Source organism: Bubalus bubalis, chromosome 11 (assembly GCF_019923935.1).
Source record: "Bubalus bubalis isolate 160015118507 breed Murrah chromosome 11, NDDB_SH_1, whole genome shotgun sequence".
Lineage (NCBI taxonomy): Eukaryota > Metazoa > Chordata > Mammalia > Artiodactyla > Bovidae > Bubalus > Bubalus bubalis.
In genome coordinates this window covers 36,402,016-36,419,136 of record NC_059167.1, presented here as the reverse complement: position 1 = coordinate 36,419,136, position 17,121 = coordinate 36,402,016, and the positions used below count along the sequence as shown (strand labels likewise).

Below are 17,121 nucleotides of genomic sequence, written 5' to 3'. Positions count from 1 at the left end.
ACCATTCATGGTATGAGGCTTTTCAAATGCTTTAGTACTATCTGATACACATCAAAAGTGGATTATCTGGTCATTTCCTGTCACTACCCTCTTCCCATGAAAAGTAATTCAAACAAATGAGTAGTTTATGTGCAGCCTGTTACCCAACTCTCCTCTACCCTGGGATGGGGGGTGGGGAGTATCAATTAAATATTGTGAAAATTATCAAATAATATTAATAAAATTCAGATTCAGGCATTCGAGAATCTACCCCTATACCTCCTTAGCACTATAGGACATATTGCCATGATACAGTATTATTACTCAATAGAATAACTGCTAAATAGACTACATTTGTTACATAATATTTTTAATACAGGGCAATCTGTATTACCAATAGCAAGTTGCTGATACAGATAAAAACCACAGTAAGTTACAGGAATGATTTCAGAGAGTTAGAAAGCTCTTAAAACACAACAGCAAAAGTAACCGTAACAAGGGAAAAAAGAATTCCTAAATAAACAGCTGTGGCTGCACAGGGTACAGTCTTGACTAAAGCTAGAAAGGATTATGAACCCAAACTATGTTTCAGCTGGACATGCAGGAATAACAGAAATATGGCTAGGACCACCCAAACCAGATTAACAGGGGAACAAATTAAATTTAGAGCAAAGAAAAGAACCACTGGCATACTGTCAAATGCAAATAGTTTCTGCTTTTTCTTGGTAAGTGACTTAATTTCTTAAAACACTGGTGAAGGTAAAGAGCAGATATTTTGAAAGCATCCAGGTACCCAATATTCTAATTATCTACATGCCTAGGACCTAACAACCTACCACTGACTGTCAATCATCCTTGAGGTATCAGCTAAGGACTACATATCTAACTTTTGAAACACGTGAAGGTGGCTTCCACAAATCACCAACCAATAAACCTGGCATTAATCCTGGAGAATACTGTGAAATAATTATTAAAAGGATGTTTGTTAAAATTCAAAAAGGAATGTGGTGTTTGCTAACAGACAGGAAGGGCTCATGAAAATACTTTAACGGGAATACAAAAGTAACTACCCCAGAAAACTTATCTGAAAGTCTCTCATGATAAAAAGTTCTTGTGAACAAGAAAGAAAAATGAGTGCATGCCAGTACAATTGGGTGGATTAGAAGCTGAATGGCTGCTTATACTCAGAGTCTACAGTGCCTAACTAGGGCTCAATAAACAATTTACTGCATGAACTAATGAACAGTCAGATCCCTTGAGGTGTGCTCCAGACTACAAAATGCAAGGTCTTTAAGCATCTCTCATTATGAAATGGTTTGACTCTCCTCACTCTCTGGTTCTATATCCTCTTCTTCAATGTATTTACTCCTATGGCCCAATCTCAAAATAGTAACCTTCTCCCAAAGGTGGGGAGGCATTTCTTCACTAGTAGAGCATAAAACTGCATCTAATTCAAGGGCTACTTAGAATAAGACTTGCACAAACACATCCATAAATCCCCTTGGTCATTATGTGGAATTTCTACATATGATTTTCTTCCTTGATCCTTTAAGAAACTTTGAACCACTTATCCTATTTTCAATTGCCTTTACTTAGCCCTCTCAAATAAACCACAAGAATGCTTATGAAAACATGCAAGCCATAAATCACCTGCCTTTCAAGCAGCAGCAAAAAAAAACCAAACACAAATGTACAACTCATTTCACCTTAAAAACCTTCTGTTTCAAAAAGGAAAAAAATACTTTAAACCTTTTAAGTTTCACAATAACTTTAATTAGAAAAATGATGATGCTATGCCATCAGTATTTATGAATCTTGTCAAGTGACAACAGACGGTAATGTACTTAACCATTTAAAAATCGTCCTTTTTAGATCCAAGCATGGTATTAAAAAACAAAAAAGTAATACTCTACTATCTTCTTAAAAAACTGACAGTGATATGTCTTTATTTGGAATAAGCAAGTTTAAGAAATAGCTATTTATAATCTTTAAAACAATGCACTGAAAATAAGTCTTAATTTCAGAGTTTTATTGTATTGCACTAAAGGAACAGCAGGATGGTTATACAATGTTCTCTCTCATTTGGTTTTGAAAATCTGAAGTACTTGCAAATTCTTAAGAATACCTTTACCACCAGATTAGAACATTTAGTAACCAATTTCTTAATAAGTCAAGTCTCACAAATTAAAACATTTAAAATAGCTTTAAATGCATTCTTCACAAGTCAGCGTATATTTTTATATCATGTTCACTTATGCTTAAGAATTAAAGCAAGTATATTACTCTGGTGGAAATACAGGGAAATCTCTCATTCATGCAATATACAGGGATAGTATTTCAAGTCCAAGGGGAAAAAATCCCACTCATTTTTGTAATGCATCCATATATAATCACCTACATGATAGATAAGGAAACCCATGAAGTTTCCCACAGGTCAGATACATATTTTCAGTTCATCAGAAGCACCTGATATCTACAGCTAATTTATAATTAAATGGCATTTCAATAAAACCAAAATGAGCCCTACAAGTTCCTATAAATGAAAGCTTCCAATGGACTAAGGACAGTCAATAATTAATGCAATCAATCATTCAAGGGATTATGGCTGTTCCTTAAGGAGTGCAAGTTCAAACCTGTCAACACCAGAGGTATCATTTTATATTAATTTTTACGTAATTCCATTTAAATTCTTTATCCAAGTATAACATATGAAAACAGTCTTTCCACAAGCAAAAAATGTGGAAACATTTAAAAAATAAGGAGTCATTTTTAAAGTAACTGATCAGATTCCATAGGCTACTCTTGGAAACAGGATCTTGCTGGATAGAATCCCTTCGTTGGTGGCTTTTTGCATGCACTTAACTGGACCAATTCTTCTAAGCGTTGTTCTAAGAGCTCACCAAAACATAGATCATGCTGAAAAGAAGAAAAAGGCTATTGTTAATTCAAACATTTCTAACTATAAAAACTAATAGCACCAAAAAGTTGAGTCTGCTTTATATAATAGTTTGTGGTATCACAACATCACAGAAAATGGTAAGACCAATGACAAGTTCATGATACGATTTTAATCTGTGTTTATAGACTTTTGCCTAAGGTACGACTAGCTCAGTACATGGGCTGAGTTGTCCCCTGTTTCCTTTCCAATTTTAGCAAGTAGAACAGCACAGCTGAAAGCTTAATGGGGGATCAGAGCTTAGAGAAGCAATCCAAAACAGCACACTGCTCCAGAGCTGTATCTAAGAATAGGAGTGAGCATCTCCAAGGGCTCACTTCATGCCAGGCCTTCTGCTAGGTCCTAGGAGGTAGGGTACGTACCATTATTATCCCCATTTTACAGACAGGAATAATCAAGGAACTTTCCCGTTAGAGAAAGGCTCTAGGCAACAGCAGCAAGTTTAAAAAAGAAAAGGAGACCAACAAGCAAAATAAAAAGCAATAACCATTTGATCCTACATGCAGGGCAAGGTGCGAGAGGCATGATTCAAGAGCATGTGTGTCTAAATGGAAATACAAAGCAAGGAGGTGAGCAAGCTTGACAGACAATTTAAAACCAATGAATGGGACTTCCCTGGTGGCGCAGTCGATAGGAATCCGCCTGCCAGTGCAGAGGACAAGGCTTTGATCCCTAGTCCGGAAAGGTTCCACATGCCACAGAGCAACTAAGCCCATATGCCACGACTGCTGAAGCCATGCTCTAGAGCCCATGAGCCATGACTGCTGAAGCCTGCATGCCGCAACAAAGAGTAGGCCCTGCTTGCCAGGACTAGAGAAAGCCCTCACAAAGCAACTAAAACCTAGCACAGCCAAAAACACTTTTTAAATAAAACGAACAACAGAGTGCTACCATCTCCTGGCGAACATTTTCCCACACCTCTATCATTCATTCACTCATTTGCCTTCCTTCAACAAGTATGTTTTAAGTGTCTACTAAATGCCAGCACTGTTTCAGACACTTATTATAGAAACTAAAATATGAAAATTAACAAATTAAAAGGACACATGGAATTTCACTTCTCAGAACTTTTTCACTGTTTCATGTATGAACATCTGCAGACACTGATTTTTCACAAATATAACCTCTAAAGGCATTAAAATGCATTTTAAGTCCCTCTTCCACAATGGAAAATAATATGAACAAGAAATATGACTACATGCCTACCATTTAATACCAAGCAAGTTTTCAAGTAACAAAAAGGAGAGGGAAGAGAACCTTAATTACTGCAATAATTTCATCTAATGCAATCTTCTTCATATTTTGAAAATCGGGTGGAAATTTCTCTCCAAGTTGAATATATATATTAATAAAAAATGAGAGAGATGTACTTATATAAAGAAAAATTATAACTGTATTCTGGCCCTAGTTTTATTCTAGTTTTAATAAGCAGCTGTTTTCCTCCACCTACAGTACAGCTAGAATGGTGGCTCTCAACCAGGGCAATTTTGCCCCACGGGAGGCATCTGGTAGTGTCTAGAGACATTTCTGGTTATCATCACTGGGGCAGGGGGATGCTGCTGGCATCTAGTGGATAGACGCCAGGAATGCTGCTGAACATTCTACAATGCACAGGACAGCTTCTCACAACAAATTTTGTCTTGCCCAGAATATCAACAGTGCCAAGGTCAAGAAACCCTGATCCAGAGGAATGATATGAGTCCATCTAAGTATAAAAGGATGAAAATCAGTAACTGCACCATCCTGTATAATAGAACTTTTCTTTCCTTCATGCCATACAGAGCATGCAAACCAGAAAATAAAGGGTAGAACATATAGTTTAACAAGAATGATTAAAAAAAAAATTAAACATAATCTTGACAGACCCTGAGGCAAGCAAAAACTGTTTTGCAAATGCACACAGCCACATGCTCTTGCTCTGGCATGGAAAATGAGGACTGGCCTTCACTGGCTGGCTGAGACTCTGGAAGCAGCATCCCCAGCTGTTCTCTGCCTCTGACTGCGCATCAGCTGGCTGCCTGGACAAGCACCAGTTTATTCAGTGTGCATGAGCTTGTCAGTGTGCACTGTGCCCTTACCAGTACCAGCATTCAGAACAAGAGTTATTCTTCAAGTGGGTTTGAAGGTGTTAGACCCAATGCCTGCAAATGTTTCAGGCGGCAAAGTAAAATGGCATTTTCATTTTTTAAACTTACCCATATAGGTAGTAAAAAAATGCTAGAAGATAAAAAGCTAATTTGCACCATCCTTCTTTCTGACAATATGCTAGAATATCTGCATTCATGATGGTTGTAGGATCATAGAGTCCTGGTCCACTCATCACTGGTCTACTCATATACCTGTAATAAGCACAATTGATTAGCCACTCAGAATGGAAGCTAACCTTCACGATGGACAGCAGCATTCTTCTCAAACAATACTCGTGACAATGAGAGGTGGCCCACACAGAGAACTATACTTTTAGTTCTAGGTGGAGTTCTTTCCTTTTATCATCTTAATTTTAAAACTAGAGCCCCTAAAGGGGAAAACAGAGCAGTTAAAACAAGGCATATCTGGTCTCCTCTACACTTTCAGAAATCCAAGAGAATTACAAATAACTGTAAAAAAGGAAATACGATTTTTTTCCTTTCAACTTTCTACTTGAACATAAGCCTTCAGCAAGATGTTGCAAATGTCCACATTAACCATGCGGCTTTGTCCTTCTCTCTTCTTTTTGAAATGCATGTACATTTTTCCTGAGCCATATCAGAGCCCATTAAGTGATATCACATCACTTTACTTCTAAGTATTTCTTCCACATGTACTTCCTAAAGTCAAGGACAATAAGACTTTGCCTATCTGAAACAAAACATGTAGAAGTTATGAAATATGAATCTCTTATAAATAACCAAATTTAGAGTCATAGAGTAAACAAGGAGAAAGAAATAAAGACACATACTGTACAATCTGATTTACATGAAGTTCAGAAATGGACAAAACTAATCTAAGCGACAAAAGATCACTGGTTCTCCTGAGGAAGTTAGAGGGCAGCTGGGATGGGACACAAGGGACTCTTCTGGGGGCTGGAACTAATGTATGTCTTGATCTGGGTGGTGGTTTCACAAGTGTACACAGACATAAAAATCCACTGAGCTATACACTTCAGATTGTGCACACATTACTGTATGTAAGATATAGCTTAATTTTTAAAAAACCCTTTAACAAATAGTAACATAAGCTCCATAAGAGGTATTAAAGCAGTATTTGTTCATCCATGTGGTTTAAAAAATAAATGCCAACTACTTTCATTTAGGGGGCTTCCCTGGTAGCTCAGTCAGTAAAGATACTGCCTGCAGTACAGAAGACCGGGTTTAATCCCTGGGTCCGAAAGATCCCCTGAAGAAGGAAATGGCAACCCACTCCAGTCTTCTTGCCTGAAGAATGCCATGGACAGAGGAGCCTGGTGGGCTACAGTCCATGGGGTCACAAGAGTCAGACACGGCTTAGTGACTACACCACCACCACTTTCATTTCGGTGACTAGTATGTTAAGATAATCGTATCAACCACAGTATAATTAAAATTTAATTAGGAAAAGTATTAGAAGTGTATCTCAATATTACCTCCAAATATGATATGCCAGGAGGGGCATATTGAGACCCAGTGTAAGCCACTCTGCTGCACAAAGAAACATGACACAGAAGAAAGCGTGGATGAGGTACTCTGGAAGGACAAGCTGGAAGAAAGAACACAAGCCGGTTACCATTATCAAAACACCTTGGCAGTAAATCAACTGCTAATCTGGAGAGCAGGTGGCAACTAAGTTTCCATAGTGAAAAATCACTTGTTTTCTTAGAATCAGAAATGAAAAATGCTACTGAGTTTTATTTTCATATTTAGCTTCTGACCAAAAGCAGGATTATATGCAAACTGACCAGAGGTTATAGCTTGCACTAAAACAATACGTGACTCAAAATTTAAAACCCAAATTCTTACAACAGGTTAAATTATACAAAGTTACCACCCAGATTGTTCAAACACCTATTTGCTAATCACTTAAAATAACTTAGAATATTTTTTCTTTCCACTATTTAAAAATGATAAAAATATAAAAATGAAGTATCTGATCACATGCAACATGATATAAAAAAATTCACAAGAAAAAAGCTCCCTTTAGAAGTTCACACATTAGTGTTTTTAAGCCTTTAACAGAAACCAGGGTGCTACAAATACAATATTTAACAAAACACACATTACCACAAAAGTAATTTTTCAATGGAAAGCCAACAGCCAATAATCTCAGCACAGTCGGAGAGGAAGAACACTAAAATGCACAGATGCAAACGATGTGCTTTCTGCAATGTAGGAGGGAAAAGACTGGGCTCTCAACCATGAAACTGGAATTCTCCCCGTTCCTGAGCTCCCATTCCTACACAGCTTTTCTGTTTCTTTCAGCCTGCTTTCTCCAGTGAAGTGCTACAAACACAGCAGACCGGTAGCAGCTCAAAACTCAAAAACAAAATACATCTTTTGACAGCAAGCAGTATTAAGTGAAGAAAAACTAGTCCAAGGAAAATGCTTTTTATAAATGACCAAGAGTTCATGCTTTAAATTATCTTTCTCATCCTAAAGATTTCAGTCTAATGACTCTGTTAAATATAAATACTAAAACCTTTCATTGCAAGTTTCAGCTAAAGTTTCCTACAGTAAGTCACAGCTGCAAAGCCAGTTTCTCAAATGTGTCTGTACTGTACCATCAGATCTTTCCTGAGGGAAAACTACAGCTGTAGAAATAATATAATTATATTACTTATTCAAGCCCGTTTTCTAGTACTCCCAAATTACCCTTCCCATTCAAAGCTGTAAAGCAAAGTTTTTAATTAATACTATTTTAAATAAAATTCCAGTAAAACCAATTAATCTGTACCACTAACCAGATATTTTCCACAAATTTAAGCAATATAATAATAAGATTAAACTCTGCATATATATATAAACATATAAATAATATGAACTGTTAAATCAGCATTTAGTTAAGATCAAAGTTAAACATCTGTAAGAAAACAAGAAAACATCTACAGGGAAATCTTTGAAACAAAGACTACAACCAGGACAAACCAAGAAAAATATACATTTTACTAGGAGTTCCACTAGAGCTTCTGTTTATAATACTAGTTTAAATAACAACATTTTTCTTTACAATATAATAAGCCTACTTCAGTTCCCTAAAAACCAACTGATCTAACAATACAAATCATCATTCAAGTTTTCATTCTACACTCCCAGACTAATGTATGGGGAGAAAATGACTTTAAAAGCATGCTCCCTACAGCTTTTAAACAATCTTCTTTAATAAGACTGATAATAAAGGTCATCTGGAATTCTACCAGTTCTACTATGAAACAAATGCCACACTCCCTCCCTTCTCCTCAAAGCAGTCCAGAAACTTGTACTATACATCTCTCATAAAGACCAGCACTCTTCATTCCTTAATAATAAAATTTCTCCATAAGTGGCACAAAATTATTCCATTTAGGAGCCAACACTTACACAAAAACTAGTATTCATAAAAAACACCTCATGCAAATATGGCTGAAATGATAGTACTTAAACATGCAAATCATAATATTCTCTAGATAAGGTTCACATTCTAAAAAATAATTGTATTTGTCTTCCCCCATACTTTGGCAGAATTGTCAAAACAAATTTTCAATAGGGAAAACTGTCAGATGCACTGCTATTGAGCCAATTATCGGCACCCTATCCAAAACACAACTTAGGCTGATCTAGAAACTTCCTCCTGACCCACCACAGCATTTGGAGGTCCCAAGCACAAAGTGAGAATGTCTTTCTATTAAAAAAAGCTAGAAACCACAAACTGTATGTTAAAATGGAGTGAGTCCATCTTAGATTTACAGTAAATTAGGAAAACAGAAGAATTTGAACCTAAAAATCAGGCTGTCTGAGTTCCAATTCTGACTCTATGTTAGCAGTGTGACCCCGAGCAAAGTGCTCGAACCTCATTAAGCCCCAGTTTACTCTCCTTTAGAGCATGATACACCCACCTCGTAGGATTGTCATGAAAACTGAATGAAAAACTCAGGTAAAGATGTTTAGCACAGAGCCTGGCACCCAGGATAGCCCTCATCTGATTTCAGCTATTATCTTCATCATCATTTGGTTATTTGAAGTAATGAAAAGCCAATGAAAATAGTAAACTATTAATAAACAACCATCAAAAGGAGAAATTTCAGTTCAACTTCTTGGTAACAAAGAGTAAGTTAAGATGTTTTACAATGAACGTTACTACTTTCCAATAAGAACCCAGATTTATCTTGTATTTTATTTCGTAAGAGTAGAGAAACAGTTAATACTTTTAACTGTACCTACATCAAGTTTTACTGTATCAGTTCTTTAAAGACAAACTAGGAATGTATTCCACCATGCCTGTTTATCTAGGTAACAATGATAAAGAAGCAAATTAACTTTACAGACCCTTTCCAAATAAAATCCCTCTGGCATGCCAGTGTTCCAGTTTTACACAGCTCAAGTCTATACATGTTTTCATCTTCATTAAGTAATTTTTAAAGATGAATTAATATTCTATTTCTTGAAGACATACACACTGCTTTCTTACAAACAACCTTTCGGTTTCTGACCAGTTCAACAAAAATCAAACCTACAGTCTAAAGGAGAATCTTCCTGAATGAGCAAACTAAATGAAGTAAAAATAAACATATGGCCCCAAGCACAATGGGGCCACATTATAACTAAATCAGAAGAGCTCAGAACTTAGTGTAAGACAGTTCTGTTTTAGAAACTTAGATTGGATATACTAGAAATAACTATGTAGACATTTGTATATAAATTGTTAACCACAAAGTTCTGACAGCATGAGTCCGAGGGTAAGCATTACTCCAAAATCTCAGAGCCTAAGAACAGAGCTACCCACCTTAAAGGTTCTGAATAAACAGCAGCTGAAAGAGTAAATAAATTCCAGAACCAAAGACAAAAGTAGATATGGTATTAAAGGCTCCACCTACAGACTATCTCAGAGTAAGTCACAAAAGAATAATCTCACCTATTAAAGTCATTTCAGGTTAACCAACTTTCAAACACTGCACCTAATAATCTAATATCGAAGTGCCTATGGCTATAACATTTTTTAAAATGCATGAGCATTTAACAGCTTTCCCTACTTGACTGGGCCAGCAAGCAAACATTTGCATAAAATATGAAATTTCATGAAATCAGAAACCTCCACAGGCATATGAACAAGCACACTGAACAGAACAGTTTACAAATACAAATGCCTAGCCCTCCCCATGAAATGAATGCAGCATTAAAACATTAAACTAAAAAGCAGTACACACCTTTAATGCAATTTTGACTCTTTTAATCTTTTTGACCTTTTCAACTGTCTTTGGCCGACAATGTAAAAAGCAGATTGGAAGAATGTTAGTACGACAGCTGACAAGATCACCAGCAGATTAATAATAGTCAGAATAGTCAAGCAGGACAGGAAAAAGAATATTTTTAAAAATTCTGCCTACTTAAAAAAAGTACAAATTTATCATGCTACTGAGAATACTGGCCATTTTCAAATTATATCAAGTTAAAAGCAAAAACAGTTTAAAAATCTAGAGAAATACCCTAGATTATAACTTACAGGATTCAGGGTATTACACTGGTCTATAGGATTCTTGTAATCAGTCTTCAGCTCATCGAATGCTATAATCTAAAATAAAAATAAAATAGTTAGGATCTCTCACTTTAACAAAAAGTGGCAACAAACCTACCCCATCAAGCAACTGAATAAAGTTAATGAGGAAGTGTACTAACTTTACATGAGCCAGGTTACAGGAAACACAGTATGTGCTCATTAACAAATAACTAGAATCACATTTAAAGAACGTACATCATTATCACTAAAATGATAAATATCATCAATTTTCAATTTTTTCAATGCCTCCACTCAAGTTATTTTCTCTGCTTGAAATGGTCTTTCCCTCAGCCATAATTATTTACGGAAACTCCTCTTTATCGTCCTAAAAAACACTCTTCCTATGTCAACCCCTCCCAGTAGATTTCCCTGACTTCCTTGGGCAGAAATAACTGCATGCCCTGTCTATAATCTCCACAGAGCGCAGGGCTTTATAACGCTACCAGGCTGGCATTCCTCATACTAGGGGAGAGGATTTCAGTTCAGGTTTCTATCCTCCCCCAGACTCTGCACCCCTTCAGGTGACGCGGTTTTCATGATCTGTGCACGTCCACCTCCGTCTCAGTGTTCAGTGGGACACCAGAAATGGACTCGCATGCTTCAATTTGTTCCTATTTGTGTCCAAACACATATATTTCAAGGTCCTGCTTGGATTTGGAAATTTTAAGAAATGGCCTCAGAATAGAGGAACACCAAGATTATTAAACTTCACAGCCAGGATCACCACATACAGTGGTGCGGCTTCTGCACAGGACCAAAGGCCAGGTGGGGGCACGATGCCATCGCAGGCTCCTGCTGCCAAACACCCGGGCATGGGCTTTGCACCCAGGGGTTGTTCAGGAGGGAGGACTTTTCCAGTCCTTCTGCCTCAAGGAGCATCTTATTCTAATTCACCTTAAGGCACCACACAGGACAGAATAGGCCTGTTTAAGGCCACTGCAAAAGTGATCAATCTGACCTTGTCCTCAGTATCTTCATGCAGCTCCTTTCATTTGATCACCAAATGGAAGACTAAAGAAAGGGAAAGCCCAGGTTAAGGCCAGCTTCTCATGGGGTGCTAAGTGAAAGTTATATACGTGGTAAGGGGGGAAAAGACTCACTCTCTTAAAATACATGAATATAAATAAATAAATGGACAAATACATTTTTTTAAATCATACCATTAAAAAAACAAACAAAAAAAAAAAACCATGGCAAGAATCACAAATTATTCTGTTCAAGAAATAGACTCACAGACTCAAGAGAATGACCTTATGGTTGCCAGGAAGAAAGGATGGAGGGGAAAAGATAGGGAGTCTGGGATGGACAGGTACACACTGCTATATTTAAAATGGATAACAAACAAAGACCTACTGCATAGCTCAGGGAACTCTGCTCAACGTTTTGTGTCAGCCTGGATGGGAGGGGAGCTTGAGGGAGAATGAATACATGTATAAGTATGACTGAGTCCCTTTGCTGTCCACCTGAAACGACCATACACTGTTAACTTGCTATGCTGCTGCTGCTAAGTCGCTTCAGTGGTGTCCAACTCTGTGTGACCCCATAGACGGCAGCCCACCAGGCTTCCCTGTCCCTGGGATTCTCCAGGCAAGAACACTGGAGTGGGCTGCCATTTCCTTCTCCAATGCATGCAAGTGAAAAGTGAAAGTGAAGTCGCTCAGTCGTGTCCAACTCAGCGACCCCATGGACTGCAGCCTACTGCAGCCTACCAGGCTCCTCCATCCATGGGATTTTCCAGGCAAGAGTACTGGAGTGGGGTGCCATTGCCTTCTCCGTAACTTGCTATACTCCAATACAAAATAAAAAGTTTAATTAGAAAAAAATATGTCAAAGGAGGCTAAAAATGTTTCTGTCCAAACTCTGAAAAGAAATGTGGCATTAACATTTAGGGTCAATGAACACAGAATTTCAAAGCCAAAGTGCACGAAAAATCAAATTGGGGTAACACCCCACTTTGTGGTGTTCAGTGTCAAAATAAGAAGCCAAAGGCCCCAAGTTTATGGGGAAGCTATTTTAACTGCTGCCACTAATCGCCCAGGGGACAAAGAATTTAATCTGCCCTTCCTCTGGTGGGCTAGGACTACCATCTTTATATGTGAGACAGTGCTACTGAATAGTACCAAAAATCACTTAAGTCATATATTTCTACCTTTTAATATGCTGGTTTAAATCCTTAAACCTTAATCCTTAAATCCTGTTAAAATCCTTTGCTTCATAAAAAGATGAGTTTAATTTCTGGAATTTTATAAAATTCACCAACCTGGCCTAATAAAAATCCTAATGCAAACAGAAATGGAAGGAAATTAATTAAACATTAAAATGTAAGCTCCATGAAAGCAAAGGGTTTTGCTGGATTCCAGTGCCTAAAATAGTGCCTGGCACATACTTAACTGTTCAATCAATATTTATTGAATAAAAAAAGGGGAAAGGGGAAAAAAATAGCCCTATGCTTAACATAAAGTACAGAACTCACCAAAAGGCATTTTCCTTTGAGCTTCCCTGATAGCCCAAAGAATCTGCCTGCAATGCAGGAGACCCTGGTTCAATTCCTGGGTCAGGAAGATCCTCTGGAGAAGGGATAGGCAACCCACTGCAGTATTCTTGGGCTTCCCTTGTGGCTCAGCTGGTAAAGAATCTCCTGCAATGCGGGAGACCTGGGTTTGATCCCTGGGTTGGGAAGATCCCCTGGAGAAGGGAAAGGCTACCCACTCCAGTATTCTGGCCTAGAGAATTCCATGGACTGTACAGTCCATGGGGTCGCAAAGAGTCGGACACGACTGAGTGACTTTCACTTTCAATGACCCATAACACACATACATGGTAAAAATACAAGTGTACAATTAAAGATATTAATTTATGATGTTTTATAGATATTATTAGTCAATTATCTGATATCAGCTGTGATATACTCCCAGTGAAATGGCAACCCATTCCAGAATTCTTGCCTGGAAAATGCCACGGACAGAGGAGCCTGGTGGGCTACAGTCCATGGAGCTAAAAAGACTTGGACCCAACTTAGCGACTAAACCACCACCACAATAAGCTTTAAGACAAGGACCATGATCACAAATACAATTACTTCCCTTTAACAAGATTCAATTTAATAGCAAAGTACGAAACTTGTGCTTAAACTTTTTTCCCACTGGACATTTTCTTCAGGTGATTTCAAAGGATCTTTTAATGAGTATGTTGCTGAATGGGTTTCTGTTTGAGTGCTATAAGCTAGAGTTGTCAAAACTCTTCTGAAGAGATTCTTAAACTAGTGATTTTCAAATCTTTTCTGACTGTGGATCTGGACAAGGATGTTCACAAAATTTTTCACAAAAGTTCAAAAACAAAAATAAATAATTTGATGCACATCTTTGGGGAATGACTTCTGCATTTTTAGCTTTCAAACAAGCCTGTGCTCCCCAACTCTGTTCTCCAAAAAGCATCAAGCACATGAATTAGGACTACACTGACAAATGTAACCATCAGCATTAAAAAATCCTCCATAGAACAGTTAACATAAAGGAGATTTTTTTTAATTTAATACTTTAAATTTCCAGATGAGTCTTCTCACAGATACTTAAACTACCTAAGAAAACAAACTTAAGGTTACATAGTTAACAGAAAAATTATAACTATGCCTTTATTTAGAATTTTCAATTTGTTCCCCAAGGATGCATAATCTTCTGAACTACTAAGAAATCCCTAAGGACATAAGCTCTCCACTAATCTGAGTACAAACACATTTTTAATTCTGTAACAAAACTCTTATCTGTGCGAGCTGCGTGCTAAATCACTTCAGTCGTGTCAGACTCTCTGCGACCCTATGGACCAAAGCTCACCAGGCTCTTCTGTCCTTGGGATTCTCCAGGCAAGAATACTGCAGTGGGTTGCCGTGCCCTCCTCCAGGAGATCTTCCCAACCCAGGGATCAAGCCTGTGTCTCTTACGTCTCCTCCAGTGGGTTCTTTACCACTAGCACCACCTGGGAAAACCACATCCCCAAAAAATACCTATTTCACGCAGACACATATTCATTTAAATTATTTTTTAAAAGTGCAGTTCCAGGTTTTCTTTAAACCAAACACAATCCAGTTCAAAATGTAAACCTCCACAGCTCTAAGAATCCTCATCCGCTCATCAGAAAACAAGTGCCCATGAAGCAGGAAGTAATTAAATCCTCAACTACAGATGGCAGGGAACCACACATTTCAGTTTTATCAGAGGCTTACTAAGGCAGAGCTAGTTTGCATCCCGAATTATGTTTATTTATTAAGGAAGAGTCAAAGTGTCCAAAATGCTCTTCAAGTTATGGGTTCCTACTGAAAAGCATTTCAAGAGAACAGTTACTTAATAGCCTACATAAGCATTGCCCACTACACAACCAGTTGGGTTTCAAATACTTATAAACATAATCACACTCTTTAGCAAAAGGGAATGGATTTAGATTTTTTTTTTTTTTTTTTTGCACACGACACTGCTGCCATTTAAATCACTCTGCTCCTCTATGTTCCATAACAAATCCTTGCTATGGACATGATGAAACCTGACAAGATTTACATAATCCAAATTAAGACCAATAATCCAAAAGGTATGGAGGGCAGAGCAAACATAAGATAAATTTTAAATGAATGCTGATTTCCAAAAGGCTGCTTCTAATCTTATGTTAGAGAAACAGGAATCCTTAAAAAATCTCTTGAAGATGGCTTCCCTGGTGGACCAGTTGTTAATAATCTGCCTTGCAAGGCTGGAGACACCAGCTGGATCCCTGGTCCAGAGACCCCACATGCCGCAGGGCAACTAAGCCTGCGTGCCCCAACTACTGAAACCTGTAAGCCCTAGAGCCCAAGCTCCAAAACAAGAGAAGACACTGCACTGAGAAGCCCACGACCACAACAAAGACCCAGGGCAGCCAAAAATAAATTTAAATTAAAAAAAAAAAAATCTCTTGCAGAACTATTTCAGAGAAACAAGAATCCTTAAAAATCTCTTGTAGAACTATTTCACAGAGAACTTAACTTGTTCCTTACAGAGACCAGTAAGGATGCAACATGATATGAGTAAAAGAAGGGGGGGAAATTGTCCTCGAGAAACATAAGTTTTCTGAGCATTTTCAAAATCAAATTGAAACAATCTTTACTACGTCAAGCTACTCCGAATACAGAGGTGGCAAAGAAGACTTGTCTCTGGAGAAACTCTGTCGGTCAAAGTATGATTTCGGGGAAAAGTTCGGATTTAAGGTCAACAAAGTAATCAATTCAACCTACATCAAAGTTCACCGGGTAACAAGAATCCGGGGAGGAAAAAGTGATTTTACTTTAAGTGCTGAAAAGCAGAGTTGGAAATTTATCTAAAGTAGGTTACAATTATCTCATTTGGGCCACACTCCTGTGAATAACCGAAAACAAAGGCAATCTGTATTAAATATTAACAATAATTAGGCAAACTTCATCACGGCCAAGCACGTAGCACGCCTCTCTGCGCCCGTGACATCCTGCAGAGTGATGCGAGACCTCGAGGATGCGGAGCCGGTTAGCTAAGCGCTATCCCGCAGGGCCCATCAGCACCGTGGCCGCCCCATCCGGCGCGGGAAGAGCAGCGGCGCGCGCGGCCTGCGCCGGGACACCGCGGGCGCAGCCAGCCAACCGCCCGACGCCTCGACTCCTCCTGGACCTGCAGCTCCCGACCCGGGGACGGAGGGGCGTGTAGACCCCTGGCCCCGCGGCCTGCACCGCCCCGGCCTGGCCCCATTCCCAGCATGCCGACCTCCGAAGACCGTGGCCGCCCAGACCATGGGCCCGGGGCAACAAGAGGCTGCGCAGCCACCTCGCCCTCCTTCCCCCGGCCCCGGCTACTCACGTGCCAAATGGCGAAGAAGATAAGCGCGGCGGTGAGCAGCAGCGCCAGCATATAGCAGAAGGCCGCGAACGTGAACGCCATGGCCGGGGGAAAGGGAGCAGCACTCGTGCCAGCGGAGAAAGGCCGCGCAGGGCCCTCTGGGTAAAACCATTCACTTCCCGCGGCCACAGCCCACACAGCCGCTTGCCGCCGCGGCGCCTGCCCTCCCAACGCGCCTGCGTACTGGTCCCGGTGCAAGGCGCCCTCCGGTGGCCAGATTCCGCCATGCACTTAGATTGTTTGCATAGCGGATTGATTTATTTTGTTTACTCCGCTTGTTTATTCTTTGAACAGAAATGTTCATTGAGTGAGTGCCCAGTATCTTTCGAATACTGTGCTTCTCCTTTGAGATACAAAGATGAGTAAAATAATACTTGCATGGAAAGAAGTTAGGATAATGCCGGAAATGAATATGTAAATAAATCATTACAGTATTATAACCCTGTGGCCCGTTGTGAAAGGTCAGAGCCCGGTAACCAGCCCGTCCTGGAGCGTTCAGGAAAGGATTCCTGGAGTAGGTGTTTCTTAAGCAAAGGCTAACATGATGGGTAGAAGTTGTCCAGGCATATTTGTCCAGACTATAGAATCAGCCTTCCAAGG

At 39.0% G+C, this 17,121-nt stretch overlaps 1 protein-coding gene across 1 annotated transcript; it reads right to left on the bottom strand.

Moving 5' to 3' along the window:
* Positions 1–1,993: 1,993 nt before the first annotated feature.
* On the bottom strand, positions 1,994–16,681 carry CNIH1 (cornichon family AMPA receptor auxiliary protein 1). Its single transcript, XM_006064860.3, has 5 exons — positions 16,483–16,681; positions 10,583–10,651; positions 6,537–6,649; positions 5,131–5,274; positions 1,994–2,895 (listed from the first exon to the last, which is right to left on the bottom strand). The coding sequence occupies exons 1-5, from the start codon at positions 16,561–16,563 to the stop codon at positions 2,868–2,870; spliced, it is 435 nt and encodes a 144-aa protein (XP_006064922.1). The 5' UTR covers positions 16,564–16,681; the 3' UTR covers positions 1,994–2,867.
* Between the last annotated feature and the right edge of the window lie 440 nt (positions 16,682–17,121).